General features: G+C 39.3%; 1 protein-coding gene across 1 annotated transcript; it reads right to left on the bottom strand.

The window, feature by feature from the left end:
- Nucleotides 1-245: 245 nt before the first annotated feature.
- SLFN14 (protein) lies at nucleotides 246-23,056 on the bottom strand. Its single transcript, XM_007485514.3, has 5 exons — nucleotides 22,882-23,056; nucleotides 18,006-19,107; nucleotides 13,632-13,757; nucleotides 9,988-10,702; nucleotides 246-3,858 (listed from the first exon to the last, which is right to left on the bottom strand). The coding sequence occupies exons 2-5, from the start codon at nucleotides 19,063-19,065 to the stop codon at nucleotides 3,018-3,020; spliced, it is 2,742 nt and encodes a 913-aa protein (XP_007485576.1). The 5' UTR covers nucleotides 19,066-19,107; nucleotides 22,882-23,056; the 3' UTR covers nucleotides 246-3,017.
- Between the last annotated feature and the right edge of the window lie 1,224 nt (nucleotides 23,057-24,280).

Genomic DNA, 24,280 nt, shown 5'->3' with positions numbered 1-24,280 from the left:
TGGGTCTCTCTGAACACTAGAATCTTGCTTGGGACAAATCTTGTGGTGAGTGAATTAAAGACTGACTGATCTCTCTCTTAAGGCTTAAGCCTAGGTTGGCCTAGGCTGGCCTAGCCTTTTTCTCATTATTTCCTCTTTCTCTCTCTCTCCCTTTCATTAATTACTTAATTTGTATTAATTAAAATCTCCATAAAAACCCAGCTGACTTGGGTATATTTCATATTTGGGAATTTTTCTCATGGTGACCACTTTATTTTTAATATAAAATCGAGACACAAAAAAATTATCTTTACAGTTTTGGAAATTCAAAGCCTTCAAACCATATTTTTGCGGTCACAGTTTAAGGCAACCACTCTTTTAACTGTAACACAAAAGGATATTCTTTAACAGAAACATCACATATCAACTGCAAACAACTCAGGAATCCAATTTCCTAAAGTGATCTATTCCTGTCCGAAGATAATTTCTGAAGAAGTCTGTTGGCTAAGATACCCAAATGCAAATGTATAATGCCAATTGCTATTGTACTATAGTGTATTATTCTCTGTTTCTATCTGTTGTTCTAGTTTTTGCCCCAGTCTTGGTTTATACACTTCTATTTTAGGGGCTGACTCTCCCCTTGTGACCTATCTGCCCATCAGGGGAAGCAGTTGCTGGACATCCTTCACATTTCCAAGCAGATTCCCAGCTATCTAGGACCCAGGAATTCACTGAGGACATGTCCCTAAGACCCTGTGCCCACAGCCTTTCCTTCCCTGTTATCTTCAACCCCTTTTACTTTAGCTCTTAACTACCTGATCATAACTATTTCTTTCCTTAAATTTTGGGTCTTCTCCTATGTTTTAAATCATGCATACCCAGCCAGCTGGACACATAATTCTCTGATTCATCTCTCTAGTTGCTTCTAGGGTAAAAGCACTCATGGGAGTCACCCAGATGCCAGATGTCACCATAACCTCGGCAAACATCCCAGCCTGATGCTCTGGACACGGCCTACAGTCAATACCTCTCTCTCCTAACGTTATGCAGGGACAACTCTATGCCCATTCTCAGCTGTGAAGAAGTTACAGAATACAGAGACCACCATCCCTTTTCCCTTACATATTAGGAGAGGGGGGAGATGACATGGGCAATGAACCCCAGAAACCCAGGGGAACTATTGCCAGGGAAACTCCCTTGCCTTTGCATCCTTGTGACTCTTAACCTAGAAACACCCAATGACCCCACCAAGGGTCCTGAGATGTTTACCCTCTTTTATCCTCTAGATTTAAGGTAGACAAAGAAATGAATCTTTATGCCTCCAGGCAGGCCCCAGTCAGATGACCACCTCACCCCACCAAATGCCTGAGGGTATAACACTCTAGATCACATCCACACCAGGACATAGCATCTAAAGAGTATATAAACCCCAGAACTGATGTTGTCTGGGGGACAGCCTTTCCATCCATGCTGTCCCCATGGGGAACAGCCTTTCCTTTCATGCTGTCCTTCCAAAAACTGCTCCCCATATTGCTATTCTACCTTGCTATCCTCCTGGCCACTCTCAACATTACTTTCTAAATTAATAAATCTCTTTTTTCTTTTTAAGCTAAGTTTTGGAGTCTTGCATGCTTGCAAAAGGTATACTTCCTGAACCCCAAGGGTATCCTTTCCCGCCCATAACAATAGTCATCATGTCCTCCTAGGTCTCCTCTCCTTTAGGTTAAACACCCTAGATCCTTCAACTGAGTCTTATGTGTTCATTCATTCATTCATTCATTCATTCATTCAATAAATATTTATTAAGTATTCCTTATGAGCCAGGGATAAAGAGGCAGACATGAAATAGACTCTACTTTCAAAGAGCATACATTCCACTGGGGAGAACCATGTATAAGATACATAAATAGAAAATATATTCAGTGAACACAAAGAAAATTTGGTGCAAAGGAGATGGAAAGAAGTAACTGAAAGCCTCAGGATAGAGGGCAAGCAGGATGATATCATCTTAATGCCCTTTGGGTTGCAATTCTTTGGATTCTCACCAGTTTACAACTTTCTGGGTCTTTTTCTTTATATGTAAAATGAGAAGATTGAATTTGAGGAATGACCCCAAAACTTCTAAATCAAGCTATGGAAGTATTCTGGGTGAAATGGCTTGAAATTTATCTAATTTCAGAAATAGATTAAGAAATTCGAATTCCAGACACCTAATTTGATTTCTAGCTCCAACAAGGATTTGCCCTGTGACCTTTGTTAAACTGAAGGAAAAAAAAGAACTATTAAATATTTTAGAAAAACCAAGTTTTTAATCAGGAAAGAGTCAAGCCCAAAATTTGGACCTTTACTCAGAATCTGAAGACAAAACTTTTACAGGGTCTACACCCTGGGACTTTGGGGACATCACTGGGAGTGACACCTCACTAGATTGCAACTCTGAAGAGCCATTTAAGTGGGAAAATTTATTACCTTTCTAGGAGAGCTTGTGGACTGAGGATAAGAGGGATAGTGGATTGACTTTACCAAGGTAACAAAGGAAAATAAGGAGTCCCAGAGAGGAATAACAGTGAAGGGCTGATGCTTTACAATGAACACAAAAGGGAAGAATGGGTTTTGGCCCCAGGGGAGAAACCACTGGGACCAAAAGAGATACTTCACACCAGACCCTCCCCACCTAAACTACTTTAAGACTCCCCACTTAATTCTTAACTTAACACTTAACTCCCCACTTAAACTACTCTATTGTTAGTCTGAGACTTGTGAAGTTGGACTTTCCCTCAGGGAGAAACTCAAGTGAAAAGATGAAACTTGAGACTTTCACCTTTAAGCTAAGTAAACTGGGTAGAGTCATTGACTCTTACTAGTCTACAAGTTTGGGGGCTTCTAGATCCCATGTTGACACCTGTGCTTTATCTTCCTGTGCCTCAGTTTCTTCATTTGTAAAACAAGGAGTAAAATAGCCTCCTATTTCCTTTATCAAAAGGTTTAAATGATTTCAAAATTCTGACGATATTGACTGTCTATATAATTTATATCTTTCACAGCTCCTCCTTCTCATAGAGCAGATAGAGGTGTTTAATAGCTTTTGATGCAAAGCAGAGCAAGAGATTGTGGGGAACCTCAGGTCCAGGACAGAATGGAATGAGACCAAACACAATATTCCTCTCCAGGCCTGAAAACTGCTGGATGCTGTCTAGAATGATTTTGCTACCCAAAACATCAGATGCCCTGCTGAATCCGACTTCTGTTGTCCTGTGGGTCCTGATCGATTTCATGGTTCTTTGAAGAATAAACTCGTAGTGTTCTCTGTCCTCACTCCTGCTGTATAAAATAGCAATATCTTTAGGAGAATAGCCATTATGGAAGAGAATCTGACATCTTCTTACCACCCAATTTGCCATTTCCTCCTTGGTCAAATTTCTTTCTCTTTCACATATTCCACGCAGAGTGTAAGCCTGGATAGCATCTTCATACAGATCTTCCCTAAACAATACCAATGACTCGGGAGGCATGTTTTGGGGTTGATTTTTTTCTCTGATCATCTTCATTTCTTGTTTCATGACCATTGCTATTTCTTGGGCATGATAGATCTCTCTAGTGATGTTTTTTCTTGGATATTGCATTAAGGGAAGTGGCAGGCCACTGACTCTTGAATGACTTGCTTGAAAAGAGTCTATAAAGAGCCACAGAATCCCTTGGTGAGGGTTCTTCCTTCTTGCCTTCTCATCTTTGGGGTGAGTGATGTTCTTAGCTTTTGTGTACCAGTCTCCATCTTCACTGCAGAAATTCTGAGCTTCATCTATTACTATGTGTTTAATCTTTGGGAACTCTGACCTCATGAAAGTTTTCCGGGTCTCAGTTTGGCAGGGACTTTGTTGACTAGAAGTGTAAAACAGAAAATACAGTGTTAACCACATGAACAGAGGGAATACTATTCATTAATTACCTGTCTGAACCAGAAATTAAAAGCTCAGAGCCTCAATTCCTTCTTGGCAATTACTTCATATTGTTGATGTGAAATCTAGGAACCCCCAAACATGTAGCCATTAAGATCTGATTGTAAAGATTAAAATTAATATACATTACTGAAACTATTATATTTAATACTATTTATTAAAATCAACTTAGATCAAAGGGAAAAGTAAAGCCAGAGAAAAGCCACTTTAGCCAGCTACTCCCTTCCTCCATGCCAGTCCAGCCCCAAGAGAACTTCTAGGAGTGAGAGAGTCATCCTGGAGGAAATGGAAAGTGAACACCAAATAACCGCACAGATTGTAAAAGGAAAAAGGGAGTTGTGGGAAATGTAGTTCAGGGTATACATTCTAAATAATACATGATGAACTCCAAGTTTTAGGACTAGCTTGTGAATTGGAGACCCCAAACTTGTCTTTGTTCCTGGGAGAATCCATCCTGAAGGCAGGGAATCTCAGGCTAACAGTTTCAAACTCCCATTGTATCAGAGACCCTTTCCCAAGAAGACCCACGCCTGGGCAGGGGCCACCCTTTTAGTATCCACTGTAAGCAGCCCCTTCCCTTACCCCAGAGCCTCTAACTATGATTCCTGTCCCAAGCTTGATTGTATCCTGTCTGTAGAGTTTGAACACTCCCATTTCCTTGTAGCTCTGGCAATGTCATCTTTCCCTGCCCCTGGATCCCCCAGATGGTGTGTAGGTTCCCCAAATAATTTTTTTCCTTGGTGTTGTCACCTAGAGTTTCGTGCCTGGAGCTGCCAGAGTCTGGGTACTCTACGTGGGTGTGTAGCCTCAGCATTGTGAGGAAGCCAACATTTTAGCACTCAACTCCTTTCCTTAATTAAAGAGGGATTTGTATGACTATTTAATAGTTCTGGTTTGTTTTTTGTTTTTAGTTTTTTTCAGTTAACAGTATTATAATTCACACCATGTCCTTGGGTAAGTTAAAAAACTAAGTCAGTTCTTATTTCACAATTGACCATGTGGAGAAATGTTAAGCTCTCCTCTCTTGGTCAATTCGGTGTTAGGTAATGAAATCTGCAAACCTGACATATAATTTGAAAATTTACGGGAGATGATTTTGTACTTTTTGTTGTAACTCATTCTTACTTTGGACACACTTATTGGCCAGCCCCTTCCATCTAAGTTAAATTTAGATTGTGATTAGAATGTAAACTGGCCAATGTGGAAATATGTCTTCAATGACTGCACATGTATAACACTCTCACCATATCAGGAAGGAGGGATGGAGAGAATTTGGAACTAAAAATTTTAGAAAATAAATGTTTAAATGTGTTCTTAAGGCAGCTTGGCAGCACAGTATATAGAATGCCAGACCTGGATTCAAATATAGCCCAGACACTTTCTCACTGTGTGATCCTGGACTAGTCACTTACCTGTTTGCCTACTTCTTGCTGCTCTTTTTTTTTTATTTTAACCCTCACCTTCCCTCTTTAACCGTCCGAGACTGTCTTGGAGTCAATACTGTGTATTGGCTCCAAGGCAGAAGAGTGGTAAGGGCTAGGCAATAGAGGTTAAGTGACTTGCCCAGGGTCACACAGCTGGGAAGTGTCTGAGGCTGAATTTGAACCTAGGACCTCCCTTCTCTAGGCCTGACTCTCAATCCACTGAGCTACCCAGCTGCCTCCTCCTTGCTGCTCTTTTGTCTTAGAATTAACACCGACAGAAACCAAGGGTTTAAAAAATGGTTTTTATGTGTAATTGAAAAAAATATTACACATAAAATACTATTAATATAACATATAGACAGAGAGAGAGAGAGAGAGAGAGAGAGAGAGAGAGAGAGAGAGAGAGAGAGAGAGAGAGAGAGAGAGAGAGAGAGAGAGAGAAAATAAGCTCCCTTGGAGCAGAAACTTATTTTTATCTTTCTATCCTTGACCCCTAACCTAAACCTGAGTCATAGTAGGTGTGTAATAAGAAATGATATCTGTTGGTAGATAAATTAAAGCCCATTTCATCTCATCCTGTCTTTGAGACTCCAAAGCTATAATTTTATTGCTGCAATTAATTCTTGGTGAGGAAATTCCTTCTATTAAAGTAAATCAGCAACTTACAGTTTTGGAGGATTATAAATATTAACTTGAAATCTGGGGACCCCAATTCTGCCCCTGTTCCCTAGAGAATTCACCCCAGGGAAGTTTCAGACTTAGCCAATTGAATAATAGACCTTAAGGTACTTTATGGTCCTAGTGGATCTAAATTTAGTAGAACTAAGTCAAATGACCCTTTTGTCCTAGCAGTTTCTCCCATTGTATCAAAGTCCTTTCCCAGGAAGCCCAGCCCTTGGCTGGACCTTTCCCTTTTGTATCCATTGTAAAGCATCATACTCTCCCTGATAATCCTGTCTTGGACTTCTTGTTTCCTTGTAGCCATGGTAAAATCAATTCATCATACTTCCCTGTCCTCAGTTTCCCAAAAAGTATACGTTCCCTAAGTTCTATTGTTCTTCAGAGAAATCATCTAGTGATGGTGCATTCTCCCAGGGATATGCCCCCATTCCCAGAGCCCCAGGATGTAGACCCTGATAGTTTCTGAAGCTAGGCTCTGTGTATCCCCAATTATTGGACCTATCCCTTTCCTGATTTAAGACTAGTTTTTTTTTTTCCAACTACTTTAGTAGTTCTGTGTTTTTCCCAAGTTAACAAAAGTTAAATGAACCCTCCAAGGGTCACATAGCCAGTTTGTATTTTCTTGTATAGCAAATTTTAATAAAGAAAAATAAAATCTCCATTAAATTTTTGATAGGGAAATAAAAAAGCTTTTGATAAAAAAATCAGTATCATAACGAGATAGTGAAGTGTTTGGACATCAGCAGTGGTGTGGATGTCTGCAGAAATGTAATTATCATTTATAACACTTTTAATAGTACTTCTTGACTGCCTACTGCCCTCTCCTGCCTGGACCCACAGAACCTCTCTTTTATTAAGATTCTTTGATTTGCATTTGGATTTCCGGGAACTTTTGTTTACCTTGGCTTTGGTTTGGGTCCAGTCAAGTGAACAAGTATTTAGAAAGTACCTACTATGTGTTAGACATTGTGCTGAGGATATAAAGAAAGGAAGGGTGGATAAATGGTCCCTGCTTTCCTGAAGGTCACAGTCTAATAAGGGAGATAACAATCGACCAACTAGATATAAACAATATAAACAAGGCCTTTATGGGATAACTTAAGAGGTGATTTCCGAGGACCACCATTAGGATTTTAAGGGGAAGCAGGAAAGGCTTCTTTGTGTGTTTAACAAAAACTTGAATTAAGCCAAGAAGCAAAACCCAGAAGAAAATCCCACTCATTTACTGGATGCATTCTGAACTAAATCAAATCCAGAAAGCAATTTTTTGGGCAATGTTGCAAACCAAATCAATATTTTTTTTTCAATTGCCTCTTATTGCCTTCAAAATTTTTATGTCACACAACTCTTGCTTCAGTCTCCCTATTGGTTCTTTTGTCTTGACCTATAAACATGTTCAATTTCTCCTATCACAAACCTTTCCTTTGAATGGAATTCTCTTTTAAGCCATATTCTATCTTTTTTTCTGATACTCCACTCAAATATTTTATCTCCTTTACAGTCAAAATTCTAGAAAGAATCATCTACATTCTCTAACTTTGCTTTCTCACACCTACTTAGTCCTTAATCCCTTACTATTTGGCTGGAATCCACTTTACAGAAATAACCCTCTTCAAGGTCCCCAACAACCCATTAATTGTCAGTTCAGTGATCTTTTTCAGTTCTCCTGGACTTCTCAGAAGCATTTGACGTGCTGACCCCAAGCTGGGTCCCCAACCCTCTTCTTGTCTCTCCTTCCCATCTCTCCTTAGATGACCTTCTCTACTCTGGTGCCTTCAGTGATCATGCAGGATATTCTCAAGTTTAGATATCTACCTTAGATATCTGACCTCCTTCCTGAACTACCTTACTAGGTGGTGTTTGTCATCACCTGCCAGATTTGGTTGTCTGGATGTCCTTCAATCACCTGAAACTCAACTTGTGGGATATTGATTGACTCATCTTCCCTGACCCAAACTCCTCCATCTCATACCTTCCCCCTTTCTGGGAATGGCAGCCTTCTCCAAGACACCTAGGCATGAAACAGGTATATCATCTCTTCCTCAGCTCCCAGATCTGACTAGCTGAAAAATCCTATTGAATCTGCCTCAGCAATATCTTTCACATTTGTCTTCTCTTTTCCATTCTCAGGACATCCACACTGGATCAGACACTTGTTTATTTCTGACATGGACTACAGTGATAGACCTAACCACTCCCCCTTCCTCATTCTTGGTTTACCCTTCACTTGCTACCAGAGGCACATCAGAAATAGCTGATAAACTTTTGGTAGCTCCAACTGCTTTTATTTACTTATTTGAAATGCTTACCTTTTGTCTTAGTGTGAATTCTAAAACAGAAGAGTGGAAAGGGCTAGACAATTGGGGTGAAGTGACTTTCTCTGTGTCACACTATTAGGAAGTGACTAAGTTCAAATTTGAACCCAGGACTTCCTCTCTTTTGACCTGGAGTTTTATCTATCACACTACCTAGCTGCACTGCACCTACTGCTTTTTAAAAATGCTTCAATGGATATATAATGTCCATTGATGGGGACACAGGTATTCCTTTCATCGGTATGCCTTCCAGTTCATACCTTTTTATTCTCTGTAATTCTTGTTATTCTTACTCTCCATATCTTTAACACAGAGGATCAGCCCAACATTTTGGAAGCTTTTCCAAGTATTTACCAACCTTTTTTTTTTTTAAATGAGACTCCTGGAATGGTATTTCTATAATCTGTCTCCAACCTCATTTTCTAGCTCTTTCCCCTACAACTCCCCTCCTGTACTCCATATTTTAGCAAGACTAGAATACTTGCTGTCAACATGGAATCTAGAAACCCCCAAACTTGTGGCCTAGTAAGATCTGGTGACCCCCAAATTTTAGGACTAACTTTTAAGTTGGAGACCACAAAGCTTGTCCTTGTTCCCTATTCCCAGGAGAATCCATCCTGACGGGAATCTAAGGCTGGCAGTTTCAGACTGAAAAATAGACCTGAGGTAAATGACAATTCCAGTTAGGTGGGGCTAAGCAGATGCTAAGGACCCTCTTTGTCTTAGGTAGTCTTCCCCATTGTATCAGAGACCCTTTCCCAAGAAGACCACCATTTTAGAATCCATTGTAAGTAGCTCTTTCTCTTACACCCTAGCCTCTAACTTTGATTCCTTTCCCTAGCTTGATTGTGTCCAGTCAGTATAGTTTGAACACTCCCATTTCCTTGTAGCTATGGTAATGTCAATCAATCATATTTCCCCATCCCTTGGTTTCCCAAGGGGTCAGGGACCAGAGCAACCAGGGTCTCTGTGTGGAGGCCTTGAGGAAAGCACTAAATCCCTTTCCTTAAAAGAGTTGTTTTTTTCTAACTACTTAATAGTTCTTTGTTTTTTTCCCAGTTAACATTGCCTTTCTCTGTTCTTATCCTGCCTGAAAAAATTAATCAATACTTTAATTATCCATGTCAAAAACAATCGATTACATATGCAAACTTTAATAACAATGAGGAGCAGAAGAACCTAAAGGCTATTTAAACATACACCTATTATCTATCAGTTGACCATTTAGAAATGGAATATGTCAGTTTATATTTCTTTTTTTTTTTTAAACCCTTACCTTCTGTCTTAGAATCAATACTATGTATTGGTTCCAAGGCAGAAGAGTGGCAATAGAGGTTAAGTGACTTGCCCAGGGTCACACAGCTGGGAAGTATCTGAGACCAGATTTGAACCCAGGACCTCCCATCTCTAGGCCTGGCTCTCCATCCACTGAGCCCCCTCCCCCCAGCTGCCCCCCAGTTTGTATTTCTTTACTTACCCAGAAGCTGTATCAGGACATAGAATAAAAAGGAAAATTGAATTGACTGGGCAGTATTTAGTTAACTGGTGTAAGGGTTGACTACAAAAAGTGACTAATTCTGATTTTATTTCCCTTAGCTGGTTGCAGTTTTAAATTACCCAGGAAATTCCTACCTTACAAATTCTCTCAGGGAGTCGTTTTCACAAAGGTAGAGAATTTCTTTCGCTTCACAGTGAAAGATGTTCCTAATCTCTTCCAAGATTTTTATGACCATGGCAGTTTTCCGGGTTCCTGGCAAGCAAAGGATAAATAACTCCCTGGTTTCCTGGAGACTTTTGGAGAGCAGTTTAGATTGGTCGCCTGCAAGTAGACTTACAAACTGGCACCCAAGCTGGTCACTCAAAAGAGAGGTGAAGCAGAGCAAGACCATTACAAGTGATTGCAGCAAGTCTTCCAATTCATAATCTATAGCAAGAACATAAGCCTGGGGATAATAGCTCCGAACTGGGATGATTTCACTCTGAGGATCAGGCAGGTGCAACAACTGGGGAATGATGCACACTTTTCCAGTGTAACGCCCCACATTGGCCAGTTTCTGCTTCAGCTGGAGAGCAGTATATCTGGAATATTCAAACCCATCCATCTGATTGGAGCCCCTGACTATGGTATAAAGAATTGGGGGACTGTTAATTGCGATAAGGAGAGCATCACACAGGACTCTGTCATCCTTTCTTAAGCCAATGTCAACAGCCCAGCTCCTTGAAAATATCAAGATCCCCTGAGAAAAGTGACGGGTCATCTTCTTCATTAACTTCTCTAGTCCATAGTGCTCTGAGAATAGCTCCTGGCAGAGCGATTCTGGCTTGAATCCTATCTCCTGAGAAGTCACTGCAAATTCAAAGAATTGAAATAGGTTACAAAGCATTGTGGGATGGGTTGATGGATTGATGGGGATATGATTGGGGATGTAGACCCTAAATGATCATCCTAGTGCAAACATAACAATATGGAAATAGATCTTGATCAATGGCACTTGTAAAACCCAGTGGAATTGCTCATTGGCTACAGGAGAGGGGTGGGAGGAGGGAAGGGAAAGAACATGAACCATAGAAGCATGGAAAAATATTCTTAATTAATTAATTAAAATTTTCAATTAAAAAAAGCATTGTGGCATACCAAAAGGAAGGCATGCATTTGGACTTTTTCTTTTTTTAAGTTATCAAGTTGTTCAATGTGTTTTGAACCCAATGATTTAAAGATTGAAGCATACAGAATAATAAATGAATAGCAGTTCTCTCTTCAGAATGGATCTAAAACAACATTCATTTACATTTCACAATATCACGGAAATGGAATTCCTTTTAGCCACCAAACTACATAGTTATTTTAGCACCATATTAAAAATATCACTCCTCGCATAGTTCTTGGAGGAGAAGCTCTCTTTCACTACTGGCAGGATTTGCATAGAGAGAAGACAGTGACACCAAAACATAATGATGCTGCTTTCTCATCCCAACCCTTTGGGGTCTAGAAGCATGTTTTTACTGATGAGGAATAATGCACATCTCTAGAACTGTGAAGAGGCCAAGAGCCCTGGAGAAACTATAAAGCCTTTTAAAGCTTCCTCAGAGGGGAGAGAAACTTTAAGGTAGGAAGATAGAGACAGGATAGAAGTTTTAGATACCACGATGGGGATGATGGAGTCAAATTAGAGATATGAGGTGGCAGGAATGAGTCTTTATTAATTTTCCATAAGCCACAGCCAAGCTTTGATCAAAGGCTTTGATCAAAAGCCACTCCAAAGGCTTTTACCCAGTCCAGAGATCCACATTTAATACCACACAAGTCGGAGAGATGAAAGAGAGATAGAGAAGATTTAAAGATGGAGCTTGGCCAGAGGCCAAGCTCCTGCCAGGACAGCCATCAGCTAGCCAGAAAGAGAGAGAGAGAGAGAGAGAGAGAGAGAGAGAGAGAGAGAGAGAGAGAGAGAGAGAGAGAGAGGCGGAGCTTGCTGGGCTAAATATAGTCTTTGATATGTGAATATACATAGTACATAGGGATGATTCTCATTGGTTAATGACAAGGTATAGGTGTGGTTTCTCTTAACCAGGTGAGCACAAAGAAATCTGTGTTCCCGCCTAACCTGGGGGAAGCTGGGGTCAAGGGTCAGAGGCCTTCCCAGCCATGTGCAATACTGAGCATGCTCAAGACTGAGCATGTTCTCTTCTAAGGCAATCTGTACATACCAACTGTTCCCCTTGCTCATAGCTAGGGGTGGACTGCTACACCTTTCCACAGAGTAGGACAGTGGGGTGTCCTAGAAAAAGCCTTCAAAATCAGAATAAAGTCCATTCAATAAGGGAAGCCCAATCTTACACAGTGATGGCAGACCATGTTGAGAGTTATTTGAATGAGAGATCATGGCAATAAGCAAGCTGATATCAGGATCACTTAATAAAATATGGAATAAAGTCAGTTTGGTTTTTTCCAATTTCTAACTCAGTGCAAAGGAAAGAAGCCCTCTGAGTTTGTTAACTCAGGTAAACAGTTACCTCTAAAGACTGACATTATGGGGCAGCTAGGTGGTTCAGTGGATGGAGATACTTCTTAACTATTAAATACTGCTTAGCCTTTACCACTCATCTTTATTGGAGCCAATCAATACTTATTATTGAGTCTAAGACAGAAAGTAGGGGTTAAAAAAAAAAAGACTGATATTGAGAGGATTACAAAAACTTGAGGAAATAGATGAGATTAAACTGCAGCACATGTTGGAGATGTTCTCTGCCCTGGGTGCTAAAGGTGAGTAACCCTTGGCAAGGATCCAGAGCTCAAGTCTGGCTACTTGGGAGTGTCCCAATCTGGCCAAGCAGAGGCTCTCCTGATCCCCGCTGCGAATATTAAATATTGTGTTTGACTTTCTCCAAAAGGAAAGGTTAGAACAAATTGCTGTTTGCTCTTTTCCCTTGTCCTAAGATATGTAAAAGATAATCTAATTAAGCAACTTCACACTTTATGTTCATTATTTTATGCTCTGTATGACTATATGTTCTCTGCTTCTATTAGATAATCAGTATTTAAATAATAAATTGCAATAATCAATGGTGAGGAATAATTCCAATGAGTAATTGTGTAGAATCAGTAATCAATAATTATAGTATGCTTAAAATTAACAGTAGAATTCCCTGTAGTTATATCTTGGCCAATGGAAGTTTGTGCATATTTTCAATCTCTTGGAATATGTCCTGGAGTTTCTGTGGCTGTTCTTTCATTTGGTTCTGAAGCTGCAGAATAATCTTGACTATCCTCATTATTATCAGCTGTGGAACCGAAGGGTGTGAGAGGTGACAAGATCTGTCCATTTTGTTAAGAACAACCTCAGACGTTCTTGTTAAGAAAGTGTCCACCCTTGGCAGGAAGATCTGACCTTCTTGGTAGAAAATTCATGTCTGAATAGGATACCATGTCTCCAAAGGGGGGAGGGGGGAACAACATTTTTTGCCAAAAAAGATGCTTCACTTGGCAGACATCTTTTGAACTGAATTTATGTAATCTTGCTCTGGTATTTATATATTAGTTCTATCTATATCTATATCAGCTCTCTCTCTCTATCAGCTGTCTCTCCCTCTCTCTCCTCTCTCCTCTGTCTTTGTCTCTGCCTCTGTCTCCAGTTCAAAGCTCATGGTCTCAGGTAACTGAGAGTTTGTAGGTGATGTGCATTAACAATAAATTTCCTTTTGCTCAGAAGTTTGTTCCCAGTCTTTTCCTTACAGGTAGAAACCAGACAGTCCCACTAAATGAAAGCAAAAGTAGATACCTGAAAGCAAACTTTGCTGCAGAGTTTTCTTATAATGCCAGACTTGTGAACATGTTGATCTTCTGAGTGGATCAGTTTCCCATAAGCCCAGCGGAAGGTCATTGTCCTGAGTCAAACCAGGAGGAGCTTGAGAAATCAATGTAAAGTTATTTCAGTACCGAGCATCCCTTTATTCCCTTTTCCACTATTGGAAAATCTACCCTTGTTACGTTCTGAACTCCTCTTAGGTGCACTTATTGTATTATATCAGTCTCCCCCTCCCATTCCCCACTCTGCCTGGAAGTTTAGGACTTCTCATAGGATCTTAGAGGCATGTGGCACAGAGAATGGAATGCTGGATGCAGAGTCAAAGGAGTTGAGTTCAGATCCTACCGGGGAGGCGCCTTTGGGCTAGTCACTTACTCTTATCACATACAAGAGGGCACAGCTTTGTTTTGCTGGGCTTCAGAAAGTAGATCTAAAAGTAAAGGATAGAAGTTCCAGGGAGGAAGATTTTGGTTCTGAGAAGGAACAGACTTCCTAACAATTGGAAAAGTCCAAAAGTAGAATGGATTTCCCTGGAAAAAAGTTAGTTCTGTATTATTGAAACTGTGCAGGGATGACTACCAATTGGGTATACTGTGGAAAACATTCCTGTTCAGGTATTGTTGGTTAGATAGCTTCTGATGTTCCATCCAACTCTGGGACTTTAGTTTTCTAAGATCAATCACACTAAACTATAAAAAAAAAATTAGTAGGGGGCAGCTGGGTGGCTCAGTGGATTGAGAGTCAGGCCTAGAGATGGGAGGTCCTGGGTTCAAATCTGGCCTCAGACACTTCCCAGCTGTGTGACCCTGGGCAAGTCACTTGACCCCCATTGCCTAGCCCTTACCACTCTTCTGCCTTGGAGCCAATACACAGTATTGACTCCAAGATAGAAGGTAAGGGTTTAAAAAAAAATTAGTAAAGGTTAGTATATTAACCCCTCCTAGTGATGCTTGCATATTTATAGAACCTCCTTAGTAATATTTATCGTGTACTACCTTATTTTTTTGGTGTCTTATCTCTCAATCCATTCTCCTCCAAGATTATCAGTTCCTTAATGACAGTAATTGTAATCTCAGTTGAGTTTGTATTCCTCATAAAAACCCAAGAGTATTTTGCTTAACAAAGAGTTCAGTATTTTTTTTTTCAGTTATGTGCAATCCTCTAATTGGGGTTTTCTTGGCAAAAAAAAAAAAAGATACTGGAGCAGTTTGCCATTTCCTTCTCTGGCTCATTTGACACATGAGGAAACTGAGACAAATGGGGTTAAATGACTTGCCCAGGGTCATATAGCTACTAAATGTCTGAGGCCAGATTTTAATTTAGGAAGATGAGTTTGCTTGATTCCAACCTCAAAGCACTACCTCCTTCATCACTTACCTGCCCTAACCAGGAGTAGGTACTCATTATTTATTGAGCTGAACTAAATGGGAGAAAAGCATTTAGACCAAAGTCTGGTCTTCCAATGAGGAATTTACAACATCAACCAATAGAAGGAAGGGATATCTTTTTAGGTTTAGGATGTATAGCCTCTAAAAGCATACCACAAGAACAGCTGTCTACTTTTCCTGAACTAATATGGTCCTCTAATTTTTTCTCAAAATATCTTGTACTTTTCCTCTATACTTACCCTTTAAAATTTTAGTCTATTTATCCTGGTACAGGTCTTATCTTCCTTACTCTTCCAGGGCAGAGATTATGGTTTATTTATCCTTGACTCACTCCACCCAGCTTCTTCACTCTGGGCTTTGCTGATACCAAGTGCTTAGCAAATATATTCTGAATGAATGAATGAATATATATTTACCACTGAAACACTGTCTTGCTCTAACTTCCAACCCTGGGTTAGGCATTTTTATTTCAAGAGGTCTTGCAACATTCTAAAAAATAATACTAAGTATAGTTTGTTTTAACTCAAATGGAATTAATTTTAGTTAATAGTGCTTTGGGGGGGCTGATGATGGTAGAAAGAAAGTGTCCTGGTATCAAACAAACAATAATTGGATGTTGTGACTCAAAAAAAAAAAGACTGGGAATCATGGCCTTAAAATTCCATGTACATGTCTAGAATAAGGATGCTTACTTACACTTGAAAATTACCATTACTTCAAAAAAAATTTTTTCAGAAAACGAAAAACAAAAAAACACAAATGCTCTCATGATATAAACAGTTACTTGTTTCCAGAGTTTATTTTCAGAATTGATGCTCTAATAAGAAATTGCATTGACTTAAAATGCCTTTTCCTAAATATCACTAAGAATACTCATGATCAGAAAAGGAGATCACAGTAAAAACAGAGATGGAAATGTAGATATCCAGGGGACATACCTATATTCATGATGATAAAAAGACATAGAGGAAAGCATTTAGAACTTTGGATATCTCTGCCACTGACCCTGCATGTCCTTGGGTAAGTCAGAGAACCAGGGTTCAAACCTGAGCTTTGCTACTTACAACTTGTATGACCTTGGGTAAGTTTCTTAACTCTAATTTCTTCATCTGTAAAATGAAGGGGTTGAATTAGCTGACTTCTAAGGTCTCTTCCAGCTCTAAATCTATGATCCTATAATTAACCTTCTTATTGATGTCTTATTTTCTCTTCTGCTGTCCTTCCATAACAATATCTACTTCTAAAGGGCAGGAATTGTAACTTTACTCAATTTTTAATCCCCCTCACAGTTCCTAAGGGCTCTTGGGAGAAACAAAGAGTAGAAGTTCAATATTTATGGAGTTGAACAGAATGGAAGAAAAAGAGTTGGACTGAAGTTTGGTTCTATAACTGGATTCAAGCACCAACTAGCAGAAGGGAAAGGTAGCTTTGGAAATATCCACATGCATGAGACAACTGAGCCATTTGAACACTCTGAAGTATTGCTTTAAAAAGCATGAATGCAAAAGACATTATTAAAATGTCCTTTTGGTTGGGAATAATTGTATTTTTTTTTCCTCAGAGTCAATGAGAATTGATTTAAAAAAAAAATACCCTTACCTTCCACCTTAGAATCAATATTATATATTGGTTCCAAGGCAGAAGAGTGGTAAGAGCTAGGCAATGGGGGTCAAGTGACTTGCCCAGGGTCACACAGCTAGGAGGTGTCTAGAGTCAGAGAGAATTTATTTTATAATTTTTCTCAAAATATTGCATGAGTTGGGGAAGAATATTAATAAAAATATTTTGCCTGAGGAACAAAGACATTAACTTATAAAAAAAGATATTTTAGAAAAGTTCCACCTTCCCCCAAATTTATTGCTAATGAGATCCAATTCATTCATTCATTTATTCATCAAACAACCATTTGTTAAATGTCTTCTATGAGCAAAGACCTTGGAGAGATAAAAATAGACATTGTCTGACCTATGCCTTTTTAGAGTTTTCAGTATAGTTGGAGGGGAGGGGATATGACACATGCACAAATATGCAATGTAATATAATATCAAAATCATTTTAATGACTGAGAAGTACAAAGTCCTGTTGAGTTGGAGAGGGAAGGAGAGGAATGGCTCTCTGAAAGAGGTGGTTACTGAGCTGGATTGCAGAGAATGAATAGGGTTTCAAAAAGCAGAGATGTGGGAATAGTCATTTCCAGGGAATGGGAGCTCTGTGAGCAAGGTGAGGAAAGTACTCGACATGTATAAGGGATAGTTTGGTTGAAGCATAGTGTATATAGATGAGGGTAGGAGATAAGGCTGGATAGGTAAGAAGAATGTCAGCATAAGGAGTTTGGACTTTTTTTTCCACAAGCAAAAGAAGGCTATTGAAGGGTTTTGAGGTGAGGAATGGTTGTATGATGAAAATTAATCCAGAAGTGGCATGAAGAATAGATTAGAGAGAAGATCCTGGAGACAGAGTTCTGTTAGGAGGCTACATAGTAGAGTAGGAATATCAAAGGATCAAAGCTATAGAGGTAGAAGGGACTTTAGAAATTCTCTAATCCAACCTCTTCACTTTACAGAAGAGGAAATTGTGGTCCAATGACATTAAATGACTTGTCCAGGGTCCCTTGGACACTGTAGCAGAACTGGGATGTGAACCCTGGTCTTCTGACACCAGGCCAATGTTCTTTCCCCTCTATAACCCAGGTCAGTGATAATGACACTATATTAGACTGGTTCCACCAAAGATAAACAGAAAGGAAAAGTGATGCTAGAACCCAACTCAGCTCTCCCAGCATTACTGAGATAGATACTTCTTTTGGTTCTGAAAGATCCAAAATCTGGATATAGTCCTATGGGTCTAAAACAGGGAACTAGAAAGAGAGCTTTTACCCAAATGCCCACAATAGAACTTTAGGAAGTGGGTTTCATCAGGTAGGGGACTGGATAAAAACTTGTTTTTTTTTTCCTTTTACCTGGGTGAATATCCATTAATTGGGACACCCATTCCTCAGGCTTCAGTCTTTCAACAAAGTTATTTCTTATGATCCAGGAATCTGGGGCTTCTGCAAAGACAATACAGCAGATAGGCTCTACTTTGACTACACAGACATAACCATATAGGCAATCATTATCATATACATCGATGATTTTAGTTGTGAAATTGATGTTTGGCTTTCCAGAGCAAAAATGAAAGATGGGCAGTTTTTCTATGCAGGACTGTATATCCTTTTGAAGTTGGAGAGGGTGTACTTTGTCTTTTTGGCATCCAAATACTTCATTGGTCTTATCATCCACCCCAAAAATTAAGTATCCTCCTTTGGTATTTGCAAATGCAGAAACATAACGGGGCAGCATATCTTTTATCCTAGGCAGAATCTTCTTGGTTGTAAATCTTTTCAATTCAACGTGAGTTGACTCAGTAAAGTTGAGTTTCTCCTTGTACAAAAGCCAATCCTTTTTGAAAAATTCAGAGGCAAAAACCCTCATATCTTCCTCTTCCTGAATTTCACTCACAAGAACTTTCTTGGGATGCCACATTGGAAGATTCTCCCTTCCTCTTTGGATTCTAGATTGTTTCTCCTTTAGAAGTTCTAATGCCCTACTGGCAGTCAGGTTGACAGTGCAAGTTACATCTCTTTGGAATATATTGGAAGACAAGCTACAAATGCGTATTTGGGGGCCGACAGCCTTCATGATCCATGGTTTCACAAAAATAAAAAGACTATGGTCCTGTTGCAGATAGTCAAGGAAGTTCTGTGAAGCCAAAGGCAGAAGCTTTTGAAAGGACGTTTCCAAATCTTGACCAAGTCCATCACATTGGTAATTGTAGCTTCTGTTTTCGATTTCAGCTTTAATGACTCCCCCACCTGAATTTAACAGTGCACATATGGCTCGGATGATTTTAGAATTCTGCGTCCTTTTCAAATGACTGTCGGTCATGCGCTTCCTATACTCCTCCCCAAAAGTGACGCTTCCCACTTCAACAACCACCTCAGCATAATGTGTTTCTATGTCAACCTGGAGTCTTTCCATCTTAGCAGCTGTCCTGTTCCCAAATATCACAGTAATGGTCTCCTAGAAAACAATTTGTACAAATACGGAGAGTGGATAACATTAAGCAAAATGGCAGAAAATAAAGCATTTTCTATAAAGGCAAAAGATTACTCTTAATACCATGCCAAAAATCCAAGTCATTCATGAGACCTGACTAGAAAACAATATTCACCAATTACTTTTGCCAATAGCTTTCACTTTGTCCAAGTGAACATCAAGATAATGTCTCTGAGATTCCCAGCTATCCCTGCATCACATCTGAATGAGTCAAAAGCAGTCATGGAAAAAAGTCAAAAACAATTAAAGAGAGAGAGCTAGGCAGCTTAGCATATATAGAATCAATTAGAAGATGTTCTTGCTAAGAAATATTAAAAGAGACACACATGGGGAAATAAAGGAAATTGCTTTTACCCTTGAAATGAAGGGAAGCTGGAATTTTTTTAGCTTTCCTAAAATTCTCAAATTCTGAAGTTCTATTTACCTCTTTAACTTCTTTTGGCATGGGCATTGTTCCCCCAAACTACAGAAGTGTTTCAGGCAAACTATAAGCAGGGACATTCCTTTGCCTCTTACATACTTGTGACTCCTAACCCCAAACTTCTGATAACTCCGATAAGACCCTGAGAGGATTCTCCTCCTAGGATCAGTCATTTAGATTTGAGATGGATGGAGAGATGCACCTCTTTGATATCAAGTCTTATCTCAGACATCCATCTGTCTTCTAAACTAGAAGGATCACCCCCCTATGCCTTCAGGTAAACCTTCCCCCACCCCATATCTCAGTGCATACTACTCTAGAGTCACATCTTCACTGTTTTATAGAGTATTAAAAACCCCAGAATTCTGTGGGACAGTTTTCCATCTATTCTGTCCTCCCAAGAAATAGCCTTCCATCCATGCTGTTCCAGGCTAGGAGGAAGGCTTCCACCTATGCTGCCCTCCTGGCCAGATTCAACATTATCTTCTCAATTAATACATTTCTCTTTACATTGTTGATTTGTTTTATTTTTAAAACCCTTACCTTCTGTCGTGGAATCAATACTGTATGTTGGTTCCAAGACAGAAGAGTGGTAAGGTCTAGGCAATGGGGGTTAAGTGACTTACCCAGGGTCACACAGCTGGGAAGTGTCTGAAGCCAAATTTGAAACTAGGACCTCCGTTCTCAAGGCCTGGCTCTCAATTCACTGAGCTACCCAGCTGCCCCTCTTTTTATTTTTAAACTAAGTTTCAGAGTCTTGCATTCTTGCAAAAGGTACCTTTCCTGAACCCCACGGGTTCACCTCAAGCCCCCCACAACATTGTCTTATTTTTTTTTTGTTTGGATTTATTTATTTCTGAGAGGGGGGAAGCTTGAGGTCCCCATCTTGTCTAGTTTTACTATCTAGTTTTCAAATTCTGTAATTTTTCATTTATTTACCCTTAGAAATAATCTCATTTGAAAGCTCTTTTGAGCTCTCTCCTGATTTTCTTTAAGGACATGAGTAGTTCCTCATACTAAGTCTCTTTGATCTGAAATTTAAGATCTGATATGGGAAGGAATAACAAAAATTAAATACAGCCTAGGCCTTGTACTTGAGTGGGGCTTCCGTAGAAGAGGCCAGAGTGTATGGCCAACACTGTGATCCAGCAGATCATGGGGTTCTCCCTGATTACCCCAAACACAAAGAACTTGGGAGGGTATTAGTTGTGAGTGTCGACGTAGAATCTAGAAACCCCCAAACTTGTAGCCTAGTAAGATCTGGTGAACCCCAAGTTTTAGGACTAGCTTGTAAGTTGGAGATCCCAAAGCTTGTAGTTGTTCTTTGTTCCCCTGAGAATCTACCCTGAAGGGAATCTCAGGTTAGCACTTTCAGACTGAATAATGGACCTTAAGATGAATGACAATCCCAGTTAGGTGGGGCTAAGCACATGCTAAGTACTCCTTTTGTCTTAGGTAGTCTTCCCCATTGTATCAGAGACCCTTTCCCTAGAAGATCCACACCTGGGCTGGGGCCATCCTTTTAGTATCCCTTGTAAGTAGCTCCTTCCCTCACACCCCAGTCTCTAGCTAGGATTCCTTTCCCAATCTAGAAAGTATCCTGTCCCTATAGTTTGGACACCCATTTCTTTGTAGCCCTGATAATGTCAATGTCAATATTTCCCTGTCCCAAAAGGTATCTAAGTCCCCCAAATTCCTTTGCTCCTTGGAGTCGTCATCTAGCGCGGTGGCACTCCCAGGAATAACATCCCCAGAGTCCAGGGTGTAAACCCTGTACCCGAGTAAAGGGCTAAATATTGGACTTTTATCCCTTTCCTGATTAAAGACTTGGTTTTTCTGCCTACTTTGGTGGTTCTGTGCTATTTCCAAGTTAACAGGAGTGAGACCCTCCTGCGATCTGTTCCCCAAGTACCTGTCCAAAGAAAAGTGGCAAATTTAACTAAGGTCCCCTAAACACATTTTCTAGAAAACATATCTAAAGGAAAACCAAACTGGGAAGGGGGGAAACCTCCTTTCCTAGGACTTTCACTTACCTTGGAGCTATTGTTCAGCCTGAGACTAGCTAAATCTGAAACTTCCCTCGGGGCAAACTCTCACTGGAACTGGGATGAACTTGGGGTCTCCACTTACAAACTACCCATAAACTTGGGGTTCTTCAGATCTTACTAGGCTTCAAGTTTGGGGGTTTCTAGATTCCATGTTGGGGTCATGGGAGTAATATGAATATCTAGCTGAAAAAAACAAATGAGCAGAGGGAAATGACTCAGGTTTGTTTTCTAACTTTTCCACTTCACTAAAAAAAAAAAACAAATTGAACTTCAGTAAATAAAAAAGTCATCTAAGTTAAAAGCATTTTGCTGAAGAGAATATTTAATACCACATAGGTTTTAAAATAACTAGAAATTTATGCTAAGTAGTCTAAACTTATCTGATTTTGAATGAGCTAGTTTTAGCCTTAAGGCTAGAAAATTGGTGATAATTAAAATGAAGGCAGGAGTTCTTTTTAAAAAAAAAAACCCATTTTAGAATCAGTACTATATATTGGTTCTAAGGCAGAGGAGTGGTAAAACCTAGGCAATGGGAGTAAAGTGACTTGCCCAGGGTCACGTAGCTAAGAAGTGTCTAAATTCATATTTGAACCCAAGATCTCCCATCTTCAGGTCTGGCTTTCTATCCACTGAGCCATTTTGCTGCTCTCACAGGCAATAGTTTTCACCTTTGGATTTCTCAATTTTTCTTTTTAAAAAAATGTTTTGGTACCTATATTTCAATACAGAAGAGGCAGGTTGGTGGTACAGTGAATAAAGTGCTAGACTTGGATCAGGAAGACTTATCGAATTAAAACTGGCCTCAGACATTTACTAGTTGCTTGACCCTGGGCAAGTCACTTAACCCTGTTTGCCTCAGTTTCCTCAACTTTCAAATGAGCTGGAGAAGGAAATGGCAAACCACTCCAGTATCTTTGCCAAGAAAAACCCAAATGGGGTGACAAAGAGTTGGACACAGCTGAACCAGCTGAACAACAACAAGAAATTTCAATGCAGAGGGTCCCCCAAATCTTGATGGACTCTTTAGCTTTGATACCCGAGCACAATTGATTTTATATGTTTTATTCATTTAAAGCATTCTGAGAAGGGGTCCATGGGTTTCATCAGTGTGTCAAAGGCATCCATGAAACAGAACAGGTTAAAGTTAAGCTCTGAATAGTTCTCTGAGATCTAGAAATCTCTTTCTCCCATTTCTCAGTCTTTTCTCTCCTTTTTCTTTATAGTTTTTCCCAATACAGACCCAAGACCAGAAGAGGATGAAATTGTTACCTGATGCTCTTCCTTTTCTTTTTTGAAGTTTCACGTTCAGGCTTCAATTGAGACTCAGTGGCTGTCACCTGGCAGAAGCTTGTTGCCCTCTGATGCCAGACAGGGAGGAGATGGCACTGCCCTGCCTGTTAGTCTTCATAACATGCACAAGCTGAAGGAGACTGATAAGGACTTAAGAGAACCTTGTGGAAATAGGATTAGTAAGGCAGGGATCTGACCCCAAAGATAGAAAAGAGACAAAAATGGGAAAATATAGAGGTTTTCAATGGAACAGCCTAGACTTAAATTTACTACTTATAATGGACCAAGCGCTCTGACTGTATTCAAATACCTCCCAACCTTTTTCATTTAACTTGCATAGATTTATATGCATCATATATTCCTTTGTACGATGCATGTGCTTTTTGACAGCTCTAAAATTATTTTGCCATCTTCAAAATAGTCTTCCCTTTTTATTTTATTTTTACTTTTTAAATATATATAATACATAAAAAATAAAAAAAATTATTTTCTTTAAGTTTTCCTTGCTCTGACCCCCTTGTTTGCTTTTTCTTAGATAGGAATCTCTGTCTTCAAAAATATACACTGAGAACAAAAGTCAACTCATAGTTGTTTTTGAGAACTTATTATTAATTCGCAAAGTTGTTCCCAACTGAACCAGTGACAACCCGACTCTGTTGATTAGTCAGCTACTAAATTAAGAAAACATGATTGACAATAGAGAATGTTTGAGTTTTGACATGACCAAAGTTCCAGTTTTCAGCAGGAAAAACAAGATGCTTGAATTATTTGAGTTTAGTACTATAATTCCTAAAATCTTTTTGTTATACCAGCAGGTCTACTTGCTTTGACATACATTTTACAAATGTTTGATGGAATTGACAGGTTGGAATAGAAGATAAATTATATGATGGTGAGTTGTTGTTTGTCCTTCATTAAAAAAAAAACATTTTTCTAGATTACATGTAGATAAAAATTTTTATACTTTATTTTTAATAACATTTATTATCAGATATCTCAACCTTTTCTTCACATCCATGCACCACAGAAATAAAGATATGTACATATAAAAAATAAAAGATATATATATATATATATATGTTTATGTCTTTTGTGTTACTATCATTTCTTTCTCTGGAGGTGGACATTCACAAATTATTTTTCAAATATTAATTCTGTAGCAATATATAGTATTCTCTTGGTTCTACTCATTTCACTCCATTGTTGCATGTAGATCTTTCCAAGTTTTGTTTTGTTTTTTTCCTAAACCCTTGCCTTCTGTATTAGTATCAATTCTAAGACAGAAGAACAAGTACTAGGCAATTAGGTTTAAGTGACTTGCCCAGGGTCACAAAGCTAGGAAGTGTCTGGGATCAAATTTGAATCCAGAACCTCTTAT

This window comes from Monodelphis domestica, chromosome 2, assembly GCF_027887165.1.
Source record: "Monodelphis domestica isolate mMonDom1 chromosome 2, mMonDom1.pri, whole genome shotgun sequence".
NCBI lineage: Eukaryota > Metazoa > Chordata > Mammalia > Didelphimorphia > Didelphidae > Monodelphis > Monodelphis domestica.
The sequence above is the reverse complement of the archived record's forward strand: the minus strand, read 5'-3'. Positions and strand labels throughout refer to the sequence as shown.